This window comes from Bos taurus, chromosome 29 (genome assembly GCF_002263795.3).
Source record: "Bos taurus isolate L1 Dominette 01449 registration number 42190680 breed Hereford chromosome 29, ARS-UCD2.0, whole genome shotgun sequence".
Lineage (NCBI taxonomy): Eukaryota > Metazoa > Chordata > Mammalia > Artiodactyla > Bovidae > Bos > Bos taurus.
The window spans coordinates 12199434-12222813 of NC_037356.1; the positions used below are offsets into that span (position 1 = coordinate 12199434).

The 23380-nt window shown below is 41.2% G+C and overlaps 1 protein-coding gene across 19 annotated transcripts in view; it reads left to right on the forward strand.

The window, feature by feature from the left end:
• Positions 1–23380, forward strand: part of DLG2 (discs large MAGUK scaffold protein 2) — a 2323126-nt gene that overhangs the window by 2266748 nt on the left and 32998 nt on the right. For 10 of the 19 annotated variants that reach the window (XM_059883216.1, XM_059883215.1, XM_059883214.1 and 7 more), the window contains one exon: positions 22418–22463. In XM_059883216.1, the coding sequence (XP_059739199.1) occupies positions 22418–22463 (46 nt within the window). Of the gene's footprint in view, positions 1–21484; positions 21585–22417; positions 22464–23380 lie in introns of all 19 variants that reach the window. The other 9 variants (XM_059883213.1, XM_059883211.1, XM_059883212.1 and 6 more) reach the window with 1 other exon arrangement.

Genomic DNA, 23380 nt, shown 5'->3' on the forward strand with positions numbered 1-23380 from the left:
TCACAATGTGTGTAAACATTCACTTTGTGCACTGCTGACCGCTCAAGAATAGCAAGTATTATTAAAATTAAATATTAACTGGCAAAAAAAAAAAGTAAAGGGAGAAAAGTTCCTCTTTCCATGAAGCAAAGGTGTTTGGTATACATAGGCACCCATGAGGAAGCTCAGGGAAGCACCCTCTATTTGTTGGTAGTGATAAGCTGTAAAGCAAACTGTTACCATTCATTTACCGAGTTCTGGGCAATTTGGCTGACCCAGCTACCAAGTGAGAGCTTTCTCAAATTTATTGCAAGCACTTGTCAGTCTGAGTTAGAGCCTACCTCACTTGAAAAGAAGCAAAAAGCTTGCAAAGTGCTGTTTGCCTTTCATGTTTTGACAACTTCATGAATATTTGCAAAGATTTTGTTACCACTTGTTGAAACTAGTGTTCAGGCATTTTTGATGTGAATGGTTGTTCTTGGAAGGCCCTGAGAAGCCACCATTTCTCTCTATAATTGGCTTGTACTCACCTGTCACGAAGAATTAACGCCTTAATGAATGTGGAGCACGTGTCTGACGTGAATGATAGCGCCTGTCACTCCTCGTTTGTGGAGACTGTTCTGTGAACACCTCCCATGCCCACAGGCCGTTGTGGAGGTGACATGCTGGGACACAAGCCCAGATTACAGTCAGAAAATAAGTACATGAATTTATGATTGCTACTCAATGCGATCATTGCTCTGTAAAAGGTAAGGAGTTTTCCCTCCAGCTGATCCTCAAGAGCAGGCAGAATTTCAGTGTTTACCACCTTCTCAGTAACAGGCAAATTTCACATTTGGTAAATAAAGGATTTGACTTGATCAGTATTTCTAAAATGTGATAACTGTATAACGAGCATTTGCTGAAGGTTATTTATAAGCCAAGAAATTTTGCAAAATAGATTATAAGAATTTTTCTCATTAAAACTTCCCAAAAATCCTATGAGGTGAAACCTACCTTAGGTGCCTTTTTTAAAAGAAAATAATCCCTCTTGTCCTGCCCAACCCTAAAGTATTGACTAAAGCCTTCATGATGATGTTGCCCTAAATCTATGTAAGCATAAAATTAAGTACAAATATCTTATCCTTATAGCTCTTATCATCTATAGGTAAAATAAATTTACAAATTAAATGTCTTATTTATTTAGCATTGATATATATTACAGCAACAAAGTTCAAAATCACAGCATAAAGGTGATTGATGATATCTCAGTACTATTAAATCTTCACCCACAGCGTAAACATTCCATGGAGGTTTGAGTTGTCATTACATGCTGGGTACCACAGGTGGAGACTCAATTCTCTCACCACTACACTCACCGAAAAAAACCACTGCGGAGGTCCCAACTCCTCGCTCTGACCCCTTGGGAGTTGTTCAAATGAATAATTACATACCTCATTCATCATACTACAGGTGCCTTCCCTGTTTGAATCCAAACCGTATGGTTCTCCTTGCCTGCCCCCCTCTGCGGCACTCCGCCGTACTCCCCAGCACCGTCTGCGTGTGTTCCTGGGGCAGCACCTCTGCCCAGCCCCTATCTGAGTTGAACTGTGCTATTTTTATTCAGCTGTGGGCTGAGAAAACCAAGGAATAAGCCTTTTGTTTTGTTTTGTTTTTCCTTTTCATTTAATAATGACCAAAGTGCGTAAGACTTTGATGGGTAGATTTTGTGACTTCCCTGTCAACCGCAAATTTCTTCTGCAGAATTTATAATCCAAATACTTGAAGTGGTTGATTAAATGACAAAAGAATGGTTTCTTGACTCTATATGTGATTTCTGCAGAAAAATGTGTACTGTGCATTTCGTGCTCAATTATTTCTTCAGTAGAAGTAAGCCTTCAGAAGTATCACGTGTAACTGAGAGGCGCCCAGGGCAGGCGAGCTTTCTGTCTTTCCTGCCATTTCACTGAGTTCCACCCTCTGCTCAAAACCTCCACTCTGTCCACAAAACTTGTTACCGTAATTCCTCAGCCCTACAGAACTGGGCAAGGGTGAGAGAAGAGGCGGCCTTGCGCCCCCTGTTGGGCATCCGCCCAAACTGAGTCTTGCTGTTTCTCCACGTGACAATCTCCTTCTCCATGAAACCCCAACTGAAATGGTGCCTCCGAGCCTTCTCCAGCCTCCCCAGCGGCCTCGCTTGTTGTAAATAACTCCATCACAGGAGTTATAACAGTGTGCTAACGATTTGTGTGAACTGTGAGCTCCTTATTTTGTGTTCCCAGGATTGGTTACAGCCACATTTTTCCTGAAGGGACACACATCGGGGTGGGGGTGGGCGGTGAAGCTCATCCCACCTACGGTTCAGCAGGAGCCAGCCTGAGACAGTGAGTGAATGCAGTTCCACTTCCCTGGGGGTGGGGGGGGGGAGTGCCGTTTCCTAGTTTACACCAGGCATTTTGCCATTGGAGCCTTGAATATAATGTTTGGCAAAATCAATACGAGCTTGTGGTATAAAAATAATTATTTGTTGAGCACTCACCATGGCTATATATGCGTATGTGCGTACTAAGTCACTTCAGTCCTGTCCGACTCTGCGACCCTATGGACCGTAGCCTGCCAGGCTCCTCTGTCCATGGGAATTCTCCAGGCAAGAACACTGCAGTGGGTTACCATGCCCTCCTCCAGGGGATCTTCTTGACCCAGGGATCGAACCCACATCTCTTACGTCACTTGCATTGGCAGATGGGTTCTTTACCGCTAGCGCCACCTGGGAAGCCCCCAGCCCATATGTGCCTGGTTGCATTTACCACTGCAGCAGCCCGTGGTGGGGGCATTAGCATGCCACTCCTTTGAAACCTTCAGTAATGGATATTGCTGTCGAATGTCGCATCTTCTACTAGAATATGCGCTCTTCGGCCTCTGAAATGAGGGTTGAGAATGAGTAAAGATTAATACTGTTGTTTATTAGATGCTGTTTCCTAGGCACTGTGCTGAGTGATGAATGTGTATTTTCTCACAAGTGAAGCACGCCTGTTCCATGAACCGTGTGTCCAGACAAGGTACAAAGGTACCTCCACTTGAACCAGGACAGTCGCAGGAGGGATGGAGAAAAATATGACAGAACTCCACAGGGAAGGGATTCAGGATGATGGCAAAGTTCCTGGTGGATATTTAGGGGGAAAATTCCTCCCCACGCTCGAGAAACGTTCCATTTGGCCTTAAAGTGACAATCAATTATAGTGACAGACTCACTCAGAGATCCCTGGTGTCAACAGGGAACCTGCTGGGCTGTGACATGAACATGAATAGGAATGGGGTCTGTGTGTGTATAATAGAGAGAGAGAGAGCAAAGGAGGGGGAGGGAGGGAGAGGGGAAGAGATTATTCTTAAACGGAAATGCTGGGGGTTTGAAAGTATTTTATTCCCTTGAGGTGTGTTTATATGTTTTCATGGTTTTAATCTCTGCCCTCTAAAACCTGAGAGGAATTCAAATCTTAGCCAAGTGAAAAAATCTGTACTTTTATCAGCTGCTATTCAAAGGTTAGCAAGCAGTGTTCGATTTTTTTCTCTCCCCAAATAATGAACCATTGAGAAACCCTTAGGCCACTCACATCTCACATTAGAGCCACAATCCGCTTCTCTGATGAGCTCCACGTGTCAGAAAACATGGTCTGCTAGCATATAGCATATGAACTGCACTGCAAAGGAAATGTGAAGATGGAAAGTGCAGTGAGGGCTGGACAAAAGCTCTAAGACACAAACCACCTTTCCACTCTCCCACCACAGGGCCAGATTCCCTGTGACTCGCCCTACTAAAAACTGGGGCTACAGACCGAGCGTCCTGCAGCCTCCACTGTAACGGATCTGTCTCCTTTGATGAGCTATCCCTCCTTCCATTCAAGCATGAAGTGAGAATTATTCTATCAAGCACAGTTTCACAAAGATTTTATTATTGTACTCTACTGATGGTGTGCCCGCAATCGCTCCTGACACTGGAGTGCTTCACGTGATCTCATGCTGCGGGTCTGGAGGTGACATCTTCGTGAGAGACAAAGAGCAAACCATCAGTTCCTGAAGCTCGGTCATCATCCAAGAGGGTATGAAGCTGAGTACGTCTCTGGTTGAAGGAGGGAAGAAAAGGAGGGGAACAGGCAGGAGGAAGAAGAGGAAAAATCATCATGGCATAGAGGACCTTCAAGATCATCCTATTGATCTCCCTGACTGACAGAAGAAGACGCTGCTCCTCAGTGAGGGACAGTGACTTTCCTAAGCTCATTGAATAGGAGGACCAGGAGCCAGGAGTCTCTCCTCGGAGTTTTCATAGCAAGTGTAGCCTGACTACTTGCCTATAGTCTGCCACTAAAAAGTAAGCTCCATGAACAAAGCAAATTACCTCTCTGAGCCTCCTGTGTCACCACTGGTGTGATGATAATGATGGTGGTGGGAAGGAGACACGGTACAGAAAAGGAAAATAAATCTTGATGGTGGATTAGTCACTAAATCATATCTGACTCTTGTGACCCCATGGACTATGGCCTGCTAGGCTCCTCTGTCCATGGGATTCTCCAGGCAAGAATACTGAAGTGGGTTGCCATTTCCTCCTCCGAGGGATCTTCTTGATCCAAGGCTCGAGCCCATGTCTCCTGCATCTCCTGCATTGCAGGCAGATTCTTTACCAACTGAGCCACCAGGGAAGCCAAATAAATCTTAGAAAGTTTCAACAACTTGCTGCAAGGTCACCCAGCCAGTGAGTTGGATCAAACGTGTTAGCAAGGAAGACTCTTGGAAACAAAACGTGTCCAGCAGAGACGGGGTGTGCCTGGGCCCATCTGACACCAGCACTGGGCTCTTACCTCTTCCCCATGCACATTCCTCACTGCACAAATACGCAGGAGTCTCTACTTGTGCTGACCTCGCCCTGTAGCGTCACATGCCTCCAAACAATAAACAAGATTGTGAGAGAAACCAGATTGTGAAAAGAAGTCATTGGCCCCTCCCTTCCTACCTGCAATAGGACACAGTGTAGATCCCCCTGCCATGGTCAACTAGCTGTCAACCAAGTCTTCCGTCAGCCAGCACTGCTTGGGCAATCACTGTGCCCTCCGACTGGAAAAGTACAAACAGGAAACAAACTCGTAGTGACATTTTGGCTCTGGAGTCAGAGAACTGGATTTGAATCCAGTTCTGTCGCTTACCAGCTAGGCAAATGATGTCACCTCTCTAAGCCTCAGTTTTCCCATTTGTATATGTATAAGAGTACAGGCAGAGGGGGGGTGTGTGTGTGTGTGTGTGTGTGTGTGTGATGAATTGTGGGGAGGATTCAGTGAGATAATTAGTACAAAATGTTTGACAAGATGTATACTGACAAAGGCACAGAGGAAAAGCTCAATAAATTTCAGCTGCTATTATTATTATCAATGAGTTTGTTTGGAGAAAGACACACCTTGAGTTAGGGGCTTCCCCAGGTAGTTCAACGGTAAAAGAATCCGCCTGCAGTGCAGGAGACCCAGGTTCCATCCCTGGTCAGGAAGATCCCCTGGAGGAGGGCATGGCAGCCCACTCCAGTATTCTTGCCTGGAGAATCCCATGGACAGAGGAGCCTGGGGGCTACAGCCCATGGGGCCGCAGAGTCAGACATGACTGAGCACGCACACCTCGAGCTTACCGGAGGACAGTCCAGAACTCTGCCTCACTCCTTTTGCTGGAGGAGTAACCTCCCCACCCTTTCTGTTCCACGTGGTGACTGCTGATCTGTTCTTCAGCATCTAGTTCACAGTTCAGTTCTTGCTGTCTTCCACAGCAGAGCCAGTCTGCCTTCCCGATGCCTCTTTGGTACCCTGCACACACTGTCACGTTGTACTGTAAGTTATGAATCTCTCGGTGTCACTGAATGGTGAGGTCCTTGAGCGTTTATTGCAGCTCCAGTTCCTAGCTCAGCACCTGGTATATACATGTGCCCAGCTTGTATTTGATGCAGGAATAAGGGGATGTAACTGCCTAAGATAAAGAGACCTGGAGTAGTTAGGAAAGCCTTCTCAGGAAAGGTCCATGAAAGATGAATAACAGAAGTGCTTAGACAGCATTAAAAACAAGGGCTGTTACTTTCTGTTGGTGTAAATCGATATAGTGATTTGAGTGAGGGTCTTCTCACACAGGTAAGGGTAACAGCTTACAGCTTCTCTGGCCTCATGACATCACATCACCTTCAGGGTAGATGAGTAGAATCAGCCAGTGAAGACTGGCCTCAGGGGATTACCAAAAAGGAGAGGAGCCCTTGAGGAAGTTGCAGAAAAACTGGCATTCCTGGGAATGAGGAGATGAAACTGAGGAATGGCATCCTCCCTGCAAGCAAGCCTATTACTTCGTAATAATAGAAGACATTCAGTGCTATCATTGACCCCAAAGGACGCACCACAGAAAGCATGAACCATTTGAAAAGAATAAAGAAACAGAGATTATGTTTCAGAAATAAAGTGTAAAACTCCGCAGAAAGTAAGTTGCCTGCAGAAGTTCTCAGAAATGGCTCAAGTGCCAGTAAGCTGAAAGGAGGGTATAATGCATACTAGGAGTCTTGGCAAGCAGTCACTGTGCAATAGGCAGGGTTGCATAGTGCTTAAGGGCTCAATGGCCATGAAACCTGGCTCATGACTCACAGCTGTGTGAACGTTGAGCAAGTGACCAACCTCTCTCTACCTCAGTTTCCTTATGTGTAAAGTGTAGACACAATGTGTAGCCACTAAGCAGGAGTGGACGGTATGTGGAAAGCACTTTAAATGTTTAGCCCGTGGAAAGCACTAAGTGCCTCCCCTGTGTGTATGCATTTAGCAAACGTCAGAGAGAAAATGCCATCACAATAGCAAGTCTCTGTTACTGATTTTGTTCCAGACGTTGCTCTGGGGCTCTATGGGAAGTGCAAAAAAAAACTCTAAGACTGTATCCTCATCCCTCCAGAGTTAGGCTGAAGATGAAATGTAAAACTAACCTCAGTAAGTCAACCAGAGAACTCAAATTCCAAACTGGGTGAATCGGGGTGATGTGGAGGGAGAGGACTATAGTAGTCAGAGAATAAGCCTAACCTTGTGGGTGCTCAAGTCAAGTTCATTAAAGATAATTAAGACAAGATTTCCTTCAGGTGAGGATGTTACCAACCATTTTGTCCAACTCCAGATTTTAGAGAACAACAACAACAAAAACCCCATAGGAATAGAAGAACCACCGCCCCCCCCCTCAATTATCAATATATTTAGAGAAGACTCTGATGCTGGGAGGGATTGGGGGCAGGAGGAGAAGGGGACGACAGAGGATGAGATGGCTGGATGGCATCACTGACTTGATGGACATGAGTCTGACTGAACTCCGGGAGTTGGTGATGGACAGGGAGGCCTGGCGTGCTGCGATTCATGGGGTCGCAAAGAGTCGGAACATGAATGAGCAACTGAACTGAACTGAACTGAAAATAGAAAGAAGAAAAGAGGAACTTTTTGAACTTGATCTTGAACGAGGTTTCAAATTCTGTGAATGATGGAGGTGAAAGAAACCTCAGCAATCAGCTGGTCTGCGCACCTTGTTCTACAGATGGAGAAACAGACCCAGAGATGTGAGTTTCCAGTCACACTAGAAACTCAGGTCTCCTCTTGCCCCTCAGGCTGACCGTCGGCTCCCAGTGGATGTGCGTTGGCTTCCCTAGCTCCTGAAGGGCATTCTTCCTGTACAACATGGGTCAGCTGTTGGATCCCCCACTCTGTGACTCCTTGAGCTTTTCCTGCTGGTGCTTGCTTATGGCCAGTTACATGCTGACAACAGCATCTTGTGGGCTTAGCCCTCCAGGCTTTGACTAGAACATTTGAGTTGTTGTTCAGTCACTCAGTCATGTCCGACTGTTTGTGACCCCATGGACTGCAGCACACCAGGCTTCCCTGTCCTTCACAGTCTGTTGGAGTATCGCTCAAACTCATGCCATCCAACTATCTCATCCTCTGTCATCCTCTTCTCCTGCCCTCAGTCTTTCCCAGCATCAGGGTCTCTTCCAGTGAGTCAGCTCTTCACATCAACTGGCCTTATTATTGGAGCTTCAGCTTCAGCATCAGTCCTTCCAATGAATATTCATGGGTTGAGTTCCTTTAGGATTGACTGGTTTGATCTCCTTGCCATCCAAGGGACTCTAATGAATCTTCTCCAGTGCCACAATTCAAAGGCATCAGTTCTTTGGCGCTCAGCCTTTTTCTTTGTCTAGCTCTCACATCCATACATAACTACTGGAAAAACCATAGCTTTGACTATATGGACCTTTGTAGGCAAAGTAATGTCTCTGCTTTTTAATACACTGTCTAGATTTGTCATAGCTTTTCTTCCAAGGAGCAAGTATCTTTTAATTTCATGGCTGCAGTCACCATCCACAGTGATTTTGGAGCCCAAAAAATAAAGTCTGTCACTGTTTCCATTGTTTCTCCCTCTATTTGCCATGAAATGATGGGACCAGATGCCATGATCTTTGTCTTTCAAATGTTGAGTTATAGCAAGTAGCAATCAAAGGATAGGAAGAAAAGGAAGGAAGCAGGAGAGAGGAAAGAAATGGCAAAAATAAAATAACATAGAATCAAAAAATTAGCAGTGTGATCAACATCTGATCCATTCAACTATTCTGATCTCCAGTTTTCTAACACATGAAAATTTAAAAATCATTCCAATGTGTCCCATTGATGAGACTATCTTGAAAGTGAATAAAGTTGGGAATGAAAGTTTTAGTTGTTGTTTTTTTTTTTTACTTAGTTTTGTTTTGGTTTCAGATCATATGGGTTGTTGCAAAAGCTGTTAGTATTTTGTGATGAAATGCTGGACTATTCTAGAATTATGAAGCAACTAATTGGAATCACATAGCTTGGCAATTTTCTGTGGAATCTACCACACCAAATGGTGCACAAATTGCCCAAGAAAATGATACATTGTCAGAATGTGTTACTGAATGTTATCATCTCTCACACTAGTCACAAATATCAATATGTAGTTACTGTGCCTGTATGCTCAATTGTGTCTGACTTTTTGTGACCCCATGGACTGTAGCCTGCCAGGCTCTTTGTTCATGGAATTTTTCCAGTCAGTAATACTGGAGTGGGTTGCCATTTCCTCCTCCAGGGGATCTTCCAGATGGAGGAATCGAACCCTCGTCTCCTACATTGGCAGGCAGATTCTTAACCACTGTGCCAACTGGCAAGCCTCCCAATATCTATTTAAATGAAGACCAAATTGCTAAGGACTCAGCAGAGGGCTTGGCACATAGAAGGACCTAGCCATTCAGTAAATAAATTTATTAATGAGTAAAGTGAATAATGAAAACTAGAAATTTATTAATAAACAAAGTGAGTGAATAAATGAATGAGTGACCTCCTAGCTGACAGCAGTGTGAAGGTTCCATCAGCTATTAATACAATGAACTTGAAGAAAGCCATTTGTATTTTTTCCAACAACTGTAGCTATGGCCCAATGACCACGGAAAGTTTTAAGTTTGCAAGACAAGGACAGACTGTGGAAGAACCTCACTTGTAGTAGACGTCTCAGTACAACAGCAGCATCTCTGATGTCTGATCCTCTGATACTTTGATTCTTCCATTTTGAAGTCATATCCTTATCCCTGCTGGAATATTTTGAATCTTAGCAAGTAGATTCATACTAAACCTAGCACCAGAACCCTATATTCTGAATGATAACCTCCCTACCCCAGCCTTGCAAAAAAAAAAAAGGAATTTGGAGCACTTTGAAAGAGTCTTCAGGTCATATAGAGCGATGGTCACCAACCTTTTTGGCACCAAGGACCGCTTTTGTGGAAGACAATTTTTCCAGGGGCTGGGGAGCTGGGGGGCTGGTTCAGGCAGTAATGCAAGCAATGGGGTGCGGCAAGTAATGCAAGCGATGGGGAGCAGCATAGTCTTCAGCCTGGGGTTGGAGGCCCCTGATTGAGAGAATACTGGGGCTTCGAAGGCAGCACTAATGGTAAAGAACCGACTGCCAATGCAGGAGACGTAAGAGATGCGGCTTGGATCCCTGGGTCAAGAAGATCCCCTGGAGGAGGGCATGGCAACCCACTCTAGTATTCTTGCCTGGGAAATCCCATGGACAGAGGAGCCTGGCAGGCTACAATCCATAGGGTCGCAAAGAGTCAGACACAACTGAAGCAACTTAGCACACACACATCTACCAAAACAGATTAAAATCTTCCTTTTCATTTGATTAGAGTAGTATTAGTCCTGAATATCATGAACTAGTCAGGAATAATAGTTTGACCAGTTATTTCAATATGTCTCTGGGTATGATGCCCTGAATTACACATTTTTTATAATAATTTTTTTGTCTCATAGCTTCAGATTTTAATTTATGACAAATAATTTCTCTTAGAAATGTTACTCTTCAAGCAGAGAATTTGATAATAAAAAGCCAGGACTTAATTTCCCAGTTGTCAGATGTATTAATGTTCACTTTACACATAATTAAATAAATCTTGCCCTTTGCTAACAGATTTAATGTAAGTTTTTCATGGAAGCCTTATATTGCAATGGGGTAATTAGGAGTGTGTAGAGGGTGTTAGAAGGGAGGGAAAAGGTGGACAGGACACATCATTGGAACCAATTATAAATTAAGAATAAATGGTTGCTAGAGGAGATGTCAATTAGTACAAATCATTCTGAAAGCAGTTTGGCAATGTGTCAAAAATTTTTAACTATTCATAATTTTTAGCTCAATAATTCAACTTCTAGAAATCTATCCCAAGGAAATAATTTAAAATACAAAAAAGGTTATGTTCATTGCAACACAGAGTACTTAAACATGGAAAACTACAGAAGTGTCCAATGATATAGGAATGTTTAAGTCAAGTGTGGTAAATCCTTTGTCTTTAAAAAAACATTTATTTATTTTTGGCTGTGCTGGGTCTTCGTTGCTGCACAGGCCTTCTCCAGTTACAGTGAGTGGGGCTGCTCTTTGTTGCGTTGCAAAAGCTTCTCTGCTGTGGCGTCTCCTGTTGTAGCACACATGCTCTAGGGCGCTCAGGCATCCGTAGTGCAGCTCCCAGGCTCTAGAGCACAGGCTCAGTAGTTGACACGTGGGCTTAGTTGCTCTGAGGCATCTGGGATCTTCCCCAACCAGGGGTCGAACCCGTGTCCCCTACCTTGGCAGGTAGGGGATTCTTTATCACTGAGCCACCAGGGAGAGAGTGTATCAGTTACTCAGTCATGTCCGACTCTTTGTGACCCCATGGACTATTATAGCGCACTAGGCTCCTCTGTCCATGGAATTCTCCAGGAAAGAATGCTGGAGTGGATTGCTATTTCCTTCTCCAGGGGATCTTCCCAACTCAGGGTTCAAACCCAGGTCTCCCGCATTGCAGGCAGATTCTTGACCATCTGAGCCACCAGGAAAGCCAAGGAAGCCCCTGGTAAATCCATTTGATAAAATACTAAGTTGTTATATGCTTATAAGATGTATTACTTTATAGTTTTCACTTACTGTGATATATTTTCTAATTTTGATGTCTGGTAATGGTGGCCACATAGAATGAGTTCTGTCTTTTGGAAGTATCTGTGAAAATTTGATATGTATTATTTTTTAAATGTTTAGTAAAATTCAACAGTAAGTCACCTATGTCTGGGCTTTTCTTTGTGCATAATTTTTCAAATTACTAATTTAATCTCTTTGACATCCGTTGGATCATCAAAAAAGCAGGAGAGTTCCAGAAAAACATCTACTTCTGCTTTATTGACTACACCAAAGCCTTTGACTATGTGGGTCACAAAAAACTATGGAAAATTCTTAAAGAGATGGGAATACCAGACTACCTGACCTGCCTCCTGAGAAATCTGTATGCAGATCAAGAAGCAACAGTTAGAACTGGACATGGAACAACAGACTGGTTCCAAATCAGGAAAGGAGTACATCAAGGCTGTATATTGTCACCCTGCTTATTTAACTTATATGCAGAGTACATCATGCGAAATGCCAGACTGGGTGAAGCACAAGGTGGAATCAAGATTGCCGGAAGAAATATCAATAACCTCAGATACGCAGATGACACCACCCTTATGGCAGAAATCGAGAACCAAAGAGGCTCTGGATGAAAGTGAATGAGAAGAGTAAAAAAGTGGGCTTAAAACTCAACATTCAGAAAACTAAGATCATGGCATCTGGTCCCATCACTTCATGGCAAATAGATGGGAAAACAATGCAAACAGTGAGAGACTTTATTTTGGGGCTCCAAAATCACTGCAGATGGTGACTGTAGCCGTGAAATTAAAAGACACGTACTCCTTGGAAGAAAAGTTATGACCAACCTAGACAGCATATTAAAAAGCAGAGACATTAACCTTGCTAACAAAGGTCCGTCTAGTCGAAACTATGACTATTCCAGTAGTCATTTATGGATGTGAGAGTTGGGCTATAAAGAAAGCTGAACACTGAAGAATTAATGCTTTTGAACTGTGGTGTTGGAGAAGACTCTTGAGAGTCCCTAGGAGTTCCCTAGACTGCAAGGAGATCCAACCAGTCCACCCTAAAGGAAAACTGTCCTGAATATCCATTGGAAGGACTGATGCTGAAGCTGAAACTCCAATATTTTGGCCACCTGACGCTAATAACTGACTCATTGGAAAAGACCCTGATGCTGGGAAAGATTGAAAGCAGGAGAAGGGGACAACAAAGGATGAGATGGTTGGATGGCATCACCAACTCAATGGACATGAGTTTGAGTAAGGTCTGCAAGTTGGTGATGGACAGGGAGGCCTGGTGTACTGCAGTCCATGGGGTTGCAAAGAGTCGGACACGACTGAGCGACTGAATTGACTGACTGTTGTAAGTCTATTCAGAGTTCTTTTTCTTCTTAAGTCAGTTTTGGTAATTTGTGTCTTTCTAGGAATTGGTCCATTGCATCTAAATTTTCTAATTTATTGATATACAGCTGATCATAGTATTTCTTTTGATTTCTGTAGAGTCAGTAATGATAGCTCTTTTATTCCTAATTTTAGTAATGAATCTTTTCTCTTTGTTTCTTGGCCAGTCTGACATTTATCAATGTTGTTCATCTTTTCAAAGAACTTTTTATTTTGTTAATTTCTCTCTGTTGTTTTTCTGTTCTTTGTAGTTCATTCATTTCTTTTTTTTTTTTTTTAAATCGATACTAGGTAGACATTTATTTTTTGTGTATTTTACAAGTTTAATTTTGGAAGGGCTACTTGACAAATTTCAGCATTAACTGCCAACTCTATAGACATGTTCAACAAAAAAAGGCATTTACTTTTGGCCCTTTTAATACAGGCAAGTGTCCCATTGCATCACAAATAAGAGATGCTGTAAAAGATCTGAGGGCATATTAAAGAAATTGGATTTTTCTTTCAAATGCTGTTTAGTTGATAAATAACATAATACAAACATAATGGTGTGACCCATCAGTGATTCATTTCTGCTCTAATCTGTATTATTGCCTTTTTATGTTTGCTTTAGCTTAGTTTGGTCTTCCTTCTTCCAGTGTCTTAAGGTGGGAGGCTGGACTTTTGTTTTGAAATCTTTTTTAATATTATATATAGCTGTAAGTTTTCCTCTAAGTATTGCTTTAGCTGTCATAAGTTTTGGTATCTATGACTTTATTTCTCATTCATCTAAAACTATTTTCTAGTTTGCTTAAAATTTCTTCTTCAACCCATTGGTTAGTTAAGCTAGTGTTTTTGTTTTTTCTGATGTCCACATATTTGGGGACTTTCTAAATTTTTTGTTGTAGATTTCAATGTTAATTCCATTTTTAGCATTCATTAAAGCTAATGCTTCCAAATACTCTTTAAGATATGGGAAAATGTTTCTGTCACCATTAAAATAATTGGCTCCTACTTACTGAATTTTGCTAAGCATCATTATGATAATAACCTTTTATACATTGTTACATTTAAATATTCACAACTGAGGCGCAGAGATTAAGTAACTTTCCTAATGTCATATCGCTAAATTCTAAAGCACTTTCCTATAACACCTTTCTGTGTGTTATAATGGTAAATAAAGCAAGTCAAGATTTCAAATTCTATAAACAAAATAATACAAGTAAATTTAAACAGAATCCTCTTTCAAAAACAGAAAACAATAATACTAAAGATGATTTGTTTCTCGGAATGGGATGAAAAGTACGTTTTCCCCTCTATTCCTTTCAAATTTTCTCTAAAAGAGGCATGCTCCATTTGTTAGTTAAAAAGGTATTTTTTAACAAGTTAACCTATTAGTTAGGTAAAGAAATTTAGGAAAAAGTTAGAAAAATTAAATGATAAATTGTATTGAAGTTATGAATGTCACTAAAATCTCTAAAATTTACAGTTTTCAGTTATGAATCATAGAGCTGAAAATATGATACTGTGCAAAAATACATGCAAGCAAATAGCTGAGCCAGCACATTTTAATTACTACTAATAAAGAGCAACTAAATCAGATCAGTGAGCCTAGAATTATGAGATAAAATTTATGAGAAAAGCAAATTCTGAGAGACAACTGCCAAGAAATGCAATTAAAAAACCAAACATTACTCATTTGGCTATGGTTCTTATTCCTTCATCACTTCTACCCCCTCTTCTCCAGATGGTTTTTATTCCTTCCCTTCCTTCTTTTGCCAAAAGTTTCTTCCCACATTCCCAACAGGAATCATCCCTCCATACTTTAGTTCATGCATTCATTTGATGAATATTTATTGAGTACTTACGTGCTCTAGATCCTAGATACAGAAATGAAAGTGATACAGAAAGTGATGCTCTGAGATCATAATGTTGTAGGAAAGAACTATGTAAAAATGAGTAGATGCACTGTGACAGGCTTGGATAGAACATCTGAGCACATGATCTTAAAGATGCGTCAGTGTTTATGAGATGGACAAAGGGGAAAAGGTTTCTATAACCAGCACCCAAGTCAAGATATAGAAGATAAATCAACCATACTTCCAAAACAAAAGCCATACCTATGTATAACTTCCCTGGTGGCTCGGTGATAAAGAAACCGCCTGCCAATGAAGGAGACTCTGGTTTGAACCCAGAGTCGGGAAGATTCCCTGGAGAAGGAACTGGCAGCTCCCTCCAGTATTCTTGCCTGGATGATCCCCAAAACAGAGGAGCCTAGCAGGCTACAATCCATGGGGTTGCAAAGAGTCAGACATGACTTAGTGGCTAAACAATAACAACAAAAATACCTCTCAATATATATATATTTAGGAGAGTAGCCTAGGCTAGAAATATTTTGAGGAAGTGTCATGATTCTAATTGGGCTTCCCAGGTGGCTCAGCAGTATAGAATCTGCCTGCAATGCAGGATAGCAGGAAAAGCAGTTTCAATCCCTGGATCAGGAAGATGCCCTGGAGGAGGGCATGACAACCCACCCCAGTATTCTTGCCTGGAAACTCCCATGGACAGAGGAGCCTGGAAGGCTACAGTCCATAGCGTCACAAAGAGTCAGACACCACTGGACCAGGTTAGCACACACACACATCATTCTAATCATGATCACGACATAGTTTCTCACTTTTCAACCACTTGAAATTTGGCAATTTGATCTTTGCCACCATTGATTTTGCCTGTTCTAGAACTTAGAATCATACATACATACTCTTTTGTGTCTTCCTTCTACCACTCAGCATAGTGCTTTTGAGATTCATCCATGTTATTGCTTGTTATTAGTACTTCATTCCTTTTCATTGCTGAGTAGCAATAGCAAAATATTGTGTATATCAATATATCATGGTTTATCAGTTTATCTGTAGATGGACATTAGAGTTTCACTCTGGAGAATTGCAAGCATTCTTATATTAATGCATACCTTTTTGTGGACATGTTTTTCTCTTGAATAAATATCTAAGGATGAATTTCTAGGTCATAGGTTAGCTAGATGATAAACTTGACAAGAAACTACCGAACTATTTTCAAAGTGGCTGTTCCATTTTGTGGGGCTTCCCAGGATGGACAGGGAGGCCTGGCGTGCTGTGATTCATGGGGTCGCAAAGAGCCAGACATGACTGAGCAACTGAACTGAACAGGTAGTGCTAGTGAGAGAACCTGCCTGCCATTGCAGGATACGTAAGAGACACAGGTTCAATCCCAGGGTCGGGAAGATCCCCTGGAGGAGGGCATGGGAACTCACTCCAGTGTTCTTGCCTGGAGAATCCCATGGACTGGTGGGCTACGGTCCATAGGGTCACAGAGAGTTGGATGTGAGTGAAGCAACTTAGCATGCAGGCGCACATACCGTTTTGCATTTGCACTAACAATTTAGGTGAGAGTTTCACTTGCTTCACATCCTTCTTGTTGTTCAGTCACCAAGTCATGTATAACTCTGCAGCCCCATGGACTGCAGCACACCAGGCTTCCCTCTCCTTCAGTATCTCCCGGAATTTGCTCAAACTCATGTCCGTTGAGTTGATGATGCCATTTTCTTTGTTGTATAATTTAGCAGAATTCTCTGTTCTCTTTTTTTCTGTAAGGTGGTAGTTAGATCTAGAGGTTTGATTAGACTCAGATCCTTTAGCCAAAGAAGGTTTTCTTTTCTTTTGAGAGTAGAGGTTTACAGAACTACTTTGTAGTGATTTTTTGTTCTCCCATCAGGGAGCACATATCATCCGGTTGGCTTTGTGTGTGTGTGATGTTACCAGCTACTGATGCTCAGCGCCTAGCATCAAGTCATTAGACTGGCACACCGAACACTGGGGCACTGTTACAGACGCAGTTATGTGCACACACATCCATTTCAGCACAATTCTGGAAACAGACGGGCCTCAGGCCCACTCTTGTCTTTTCTTTAAGAATCTCATTGTCTCATCATTAACTTCTTGGACCTCTCTTGTTTGAAACTTCTCTTTTTTCTGTATGAAAACATGATGTGTATAATAAAAAGGAATCACTGAAACTTACAATAGCAACTTTCCAAAGGGAACACAATTATTTTAGAGGAGAGACAAGAATGAACTAAGAGGAAAGAAGCCTTTATAAGATAAAGAAGTCACAAAGAAAGGTGTATCTGAGCTCAGTACACACTTAAATCTGAATCCACCCAGAGAAAATTTATGTCATGAAGGTGACTTTTTAGAGCTATCAAACATTTGAAGCTTGAAAAATTAGTACAGGAAAAAGAAAAACCTTAAAATGCCCCTCATTTTAAAGTTTTCTGCATGAAAACTCAGTATTCACTCACGTGCTTTTTAAGAATGTCAAATTTGAATGGGAGAAGGAGCAATTTGAATTTGGTTTGTTTCCTTTCCTCATGAAGTGCGTATTTTATCTTACACCTGTTCAGCAATGCCATTACGCTCAGGGTCAGGCCGGGCAGCTGTGCCATTTGACGTAGCAGCTTAGAGACTTCTGAGTGACAGTGATAGTCTGCTGTCCCCTAGGAGCGTTCTGATGTCTGTCACAACATGAAAGGTATTCATTTAACAGAGACACAACAGAATCAGATAAACAAGGCACGTGGATCTGACTGATTGCAAGGACTGGGGAGAGACGTTTCCTCTCATTCAATTAACGATAAAAAATATTTACACCAAGAAGAATTGAAATCGGGCTATCCTCTCATCCCATAGTGTGGGGGTTAGGAAGGGGTTCTTTTATTTTAAGATATCAAGATATAATCCACATGGTGTGTGATTCACACACTTAAAAGTGTCCAGCGCAGTGTTGTTTAGTGTATTCATAGGGTTATGCAGCTACCACTACCATCTAATTTTAGAACATTTTCATCTTTCCTAGAACCAACACTATGCCCATTAGCTGTCACTTCCCATTCTCTGCACCCCCTAGCTTCCCTCAGCCCCAACCAACCACTATTTACTTTGTTTATAGCTTTGCTTGTCTTGGGCAATTACTTTTTAAATGTTATTCATAATCTGTTCCACTAAAATCCTTTTCCTTATTTTTTTACATTACCGTAAGAACAAGAACAATAGAATGGAGCCCTCAAAAACATGAAAGGGTCTCAAAAAATTGTAGCAGGGTTTCCCACAAAAATGTTACAGCCAGTAGCATCTGATGGTTTAAATAAATAATTGTCAAGCAGTGAAGCCGTGGGAAGAAGACAGATTACAGTATCATTTGAGTCAGATGCCAATGATTTTAAATATAAACTTGAAACAGGCCTGAGCTGCTGAACCTTTTCTTGCTCTTAAGAACAGCAGTTTTTGCAACCAGGAATATTTGCAAATTCAAGTGCTAACTTCACTGCTTACCAACTCTATGTCTCTGGGCAAAAAACAGGAGTTTGTAAACTTTAGTTTCCTCATCTGTGGTATGAGAACAATGATGGTTCCAATGTCATCAAGTTAGTGTGGAGAGTCGCGTATGCAGAGCCTTTAGACACACATGATAAGTGCTCTGCAAATGTTAGAGCCAAGCATAGCACATAAACTGCTCAGCAAATTCAGTTGTTGTCTTTTTATCACTTCTGTTCATAAGAACTCAGTAATCTAGGTTAAATTCCACAACAGAATGCTTGGGTATACCAACTTTTCACTTGCCACACGTGGTTGATATTTTCAAAATCTCTACTCAAAGAAGCTTTCTGACATGAAAACAATGGATTGGAATTTAAGATACTGTAACTTAGGGAAAACCACCATTGATCAAGTATGATTAATAAAGCTATAGATTAGCCTACGGTTGCTTTAGAGCGACGTATTCCATGAATAGTAAAAGTGTTCGTTTATTATTCTCACCTAACATTCGTGTAACAGATTTTCCTTTTCTAAATTAAAAGAAAAAATAAACAGCAATGAAAAAAAGCTTATATAATGGTAAATATTACACATGTCCAATAAAATAAAGAATAGAGCATTATAAACTACATATAATCTCTTCTAGTTGAAATGTTTAACTAAGATCTTTAATATATGACTTTTAAATCTGTGCGTGTGAACTGAACTTGCGACTTGGTTCTGTGTCCATAAATTAAGGCAATGTGACCCCCAACAAATGATTCCATTGCCCTTTCTTTAACTCTAGTATGAAATGGCTTTGGGTAATAGACTGATATGTTGGAGAATTTTATTTTTGAGTAATTATTGTGCATTTTCTGTTCTTTTGAAAAGTGTGGTGCTAAATATTATGATGTCCCAATCAGATGACTCATGATACACAACATTTTCATACTCCGGAAATGTTAACACATTACAGTCCTTGCCTTGAAAATATAAAAGAATGAATCACAAACAACACATTTTCATTTTCCTTTGACCCTGTGAGACAATTTAAACAATGTGGTTTGCATGCAGCACCCTGTGGCCCTCAGAGGCCTCCACATTGTCCATTTATGTCTACATTTTAACCCCAGGCTTTACTCCTCTTGGCATTGTTTAGTATTTGCATGAAAATGTGTGTGTGTGTGTGTGTTTTTTCTTTGCATGACAAGTCATCCGTAATGTTGGAGTTAAATGTCTAACATACCTTGCAATATCACATGTCATTAATTCTTACATGATATTTTTTTCTTTTATTTTCAGTTACTGAAGTGTAAATATGCTTGAAATGTAAAAGTGGCATGAAACTGGAGTGATGCAAGAATATTTAATGTTCCTTTAAGAACTTACCATTTTTTAACTGGGAAAATTTGGGGGGCGTTCCCAGCCTTGTCTTTGGACACCAATCCCTCAATTACAAATTATGATAAAACTATTCCGAACACAAGTGCTGTCAGTAGAGTAATAAATTCTGAAGTGATACTCTTTTTTTCCCATGAGAATGTTTTTCTAGTTCTTGAATATGAAGTATAAAATGTGTCCCCTAACTTCAGAATTTATTAGATATTTGATTTATTGGTTTCCTTAAAGCCTTCTTAATAGTACATAAAATTTAGCTCAACTGACTTTGGTGACATTTCCTAATAACTAAAAACGTAATGAGTTACTGAATGACAGCACCAATATTTCAGTGTTTTGCTGCTGCTGCTGCTAAGTCACTTCAGTCATGTCCGACTCTGCGTGACCCCATACACGGCAGCCCACCAGGCTCCCCCGATAGTGCTTTAATGTTTTCTAAATGAACATAACTATCAAAATGGATATTTGATATAGGAGTGCATGAATATACAAAGAAAATAAGTTATTTACAACATTTTGTCAAGCATCTAATTCATAAGAGCACATAACTGTTCCAGCCAATGGGCTGAAAAATACCGTTCTCTCCAAGCAGTCACCCTGCTGGCTCTGCATTTATTCCTGCCAGCTGCCGTTGCTAAAATCATGTTAGATACCCCTTGTCAAATTACCTTCAGTCTTTGGCACATTAATACCTATGTAGTTACAAATCTTGTTTCTTGGAGAGAGAGAGAGAGACACTCAGAGCCAAATTAGTCAAATAAGCTGGCAAACATATTTTTAAATGATATGTGAATATAAAATTACCAAGATGTACATGGCTTCTAGAAATGACTGAGAACGTGTTTCCCAAAGAAGAACCCCAGAAAGCATTTCCATAAGAGCAACAATGGGAATAAATGAAATTTTCTTAAGGAGTCTTTTCAGGCAAGCATCTGATATTCACTTGAAGAAAACAAGTTCTGATACGTGTATACTGTTATGTCTATCTGTATTGCTTTAAATTCCACCTCATTTAAGATAACAGTGGTTTTCATTTTTAAGGCCAGTTCTTCCATTATTTTTTATCATATCAGAATACAGATAAGTGGCCATTATATCTCCCTTCCTTGAATGAATATCAGGTTACTGCCTCATTAGCAGCAATTGTGATAGGTTTTGGTTGATGGTGTCTTGACTGTCACCAGCGAGCTCCGTGTTATTGGCAACCGACTCAGCCTCTCTGTGCCTCTGGCTCCCTGCCTACGAAGGAGGGCTTGAAGCTGAATTATCTTTAAAATCTCTTTTGATTGAAAATATAATACTATAATTATCATCTATCTGTGTGAGAACTATAATTATCATATATCATAAATCCACACACATCTCTGAGGTTTTAATTAAATTCAAACTGAAGTAACTCAAATTCATGTTATCGAAAAAGATACCTAGACACTGGTGTGTCCGGTGTTTCTAATAGAGTCCTTTCTACCTGATGATGATGATGATGATCAGGATGACATTTGTGTATCACTTTGTGTTTACACTGCCTTATGTGAGTCTCACATCCTAAGAGCTGCTCTCGCGATCCTCACGATACAGATGAAGAAGACGCTGAGGTTCAGAGAGATTCACTTGCCCGTCTAAGGTGTTGAACTAGCAAGTTACAGAGCTGGACAGAGACTCTGGGTCTTCTACTTCCAATATAATACTCGTCTCCGCCATCATCATTTACCTGCAACCAGTCTTTTATTTAATTAGGAGATGGTTTTTCCAAAGTGTCATTATTCGGAATTTACACTCCTGGAAACTAAACTCTGCTTGAAGGGGCCCTCCCACACCCCTTTAGACTATCCACTTGCGTCACGACAGCTCTCTCTGCTTTTACAAACTAGTTGTTTTGTCAGCATGAGTGTGACAACAATTAGACGTCCCCTGTTTTTGCCCCATGCCTTTTCTCCTTCACAGTCATTCAATGACAAGCGTAAAAAGAGCTTCATCTTTTCACGAAAATTCCCATTCTACAAGAACAAGGAGCAGAGTGAGCAGGAAACCAGTGATCCTGAACGTAAGTAGATTCTCGAAGAGAATGTCACCTGCAACACAAGAGAAAAAAAAAAATCCTTCACGGGCAACACGCATGACGTAGGCTGCCCCACGCCACACGCCTAGGCAAACAAACACGGCAGGCAGGCAGGTCAGGGCTTACTACTGTGACCAGTGTTTGCCTGCAGTCTGGATCCCTCCCTGGACGGAGCTCTTTTTCCTACAGAATGCATTGGAAAGGGACCTGAGGAAGCGGGGGACTTGGCTTCCAAACAGCATTTTTTTATCTGTGACCAAGACTGTGTCTGGTTCACCTTTTCTATCATGCAACTCTCCAAGGGCTTGAGACAACTTCTTTTCTGGACAGAAACCTTAGATTCCATTGCCACATGTATTGTTTTGGAGTGCTAGCTAACTGGGAGTGATCAAATTCCCCTCTATCGGTTACTAGCATTTGTTCACTCTTTCCCTCACAGTGAAGCTTATCTTGGGATAACTGAGCTTATTCTTATATTCAATCTAAGCATCAGCCGTGAATCTTGGAATGGATCCTTGGTCTCAGCGGTACGTTGCTGTGGCAATATTGACAGTGGGTTAAAAACGGCTCTTGTTGACTCTTTATCTTTTTCATGACAACCTTCTGCTTAAACCTTTCGAGTTGCAATGCGAATCCTCAAGTCTCAGCCCAGGGAGTTTGGGGTGAGATTTGTTTCCTAAGAAGAGAGCGAGGGATCCAGACTGCTCCAGCAACACGGTCTGTCATGGTAGTATCCGTTTCAACTCCACTGACTTCTTCCTTCCTCTTCCGTGGCTGTTCTCCCTCTCTCATTGCTCTCTCTGGGGACTTCCATGCAGGACATCCCCGGATTAGGTGACGACGGTTATGGAACAAAGACTCTGAGTAAGTTCCCAGGAATGGTCACTGTAACTTTTCTTTTCTTTTTCTTTCCTTTTGAGTTTGGCTTTTGTTCCTTTTCTCGAGGGCCTTTTCACTCCTAGCATGCACAAGATACGAGTTTTATTTGTTACCTAGCTGTGAATGCTCCTACCAAGTAATTTTCAACTGTTTTGTTCTGCATGTCAGCATTTAAAAACAAAGTGTCTCAGGCACTGTAACTTCCGTTGCAGTTCACACCTTCCCTTTCTGGCCGTGCGATGTGACCAACATGGTCCTGATGCCAGCCATGGCATCCTTGCTCTGTCGCCTAGTACCTCCCAGGGAGCAAGAAGCCATGTTGAAAGAAAGGGCGAGTTCAATGCTCTGGAACAGGAAAGCGGAAATGTATTTTATGTTCTCTCTTCTGGCTTTTCATGTAGACATATTTAATGACCTTGCCAAATTCCATAATTGGGTTATACTTTGCTATTAGTAAAGGAGCTACTTTATAGTCAAAAGGAACATGCATTCTCAAAAAGTAAATATTAAGCTATTTGATCTTCCATGAATAATTCCTTGCTATTAACTTTGACTGATTTTTTTTTCTGACTTGCAGTGATCCTGCTTGAAACGTTTGTATGATAAAGTTTTAGATATATATTAATATGTTTTTCTATCGGTGATTTATTACTGCATTGCATAACCAGATCTTCATTTTATAGCTTAGAGTGGAAATTAAAGTATATCAAACTAAAATTTTTCTAGTTATTAATGCCTTTATTCTGTGTCTCATTGCACTTAATAAAAATAACAATTCTGTGTTTTAATATACTATGATTTTTCTGTCTTTGACACTAACCCCATTGTGTAGGCACCAATGAAATAAGAACCATTTGTGTCTTTCGCAGCTGCATCACATGTTCATTTTTGTTTGTTTCGTT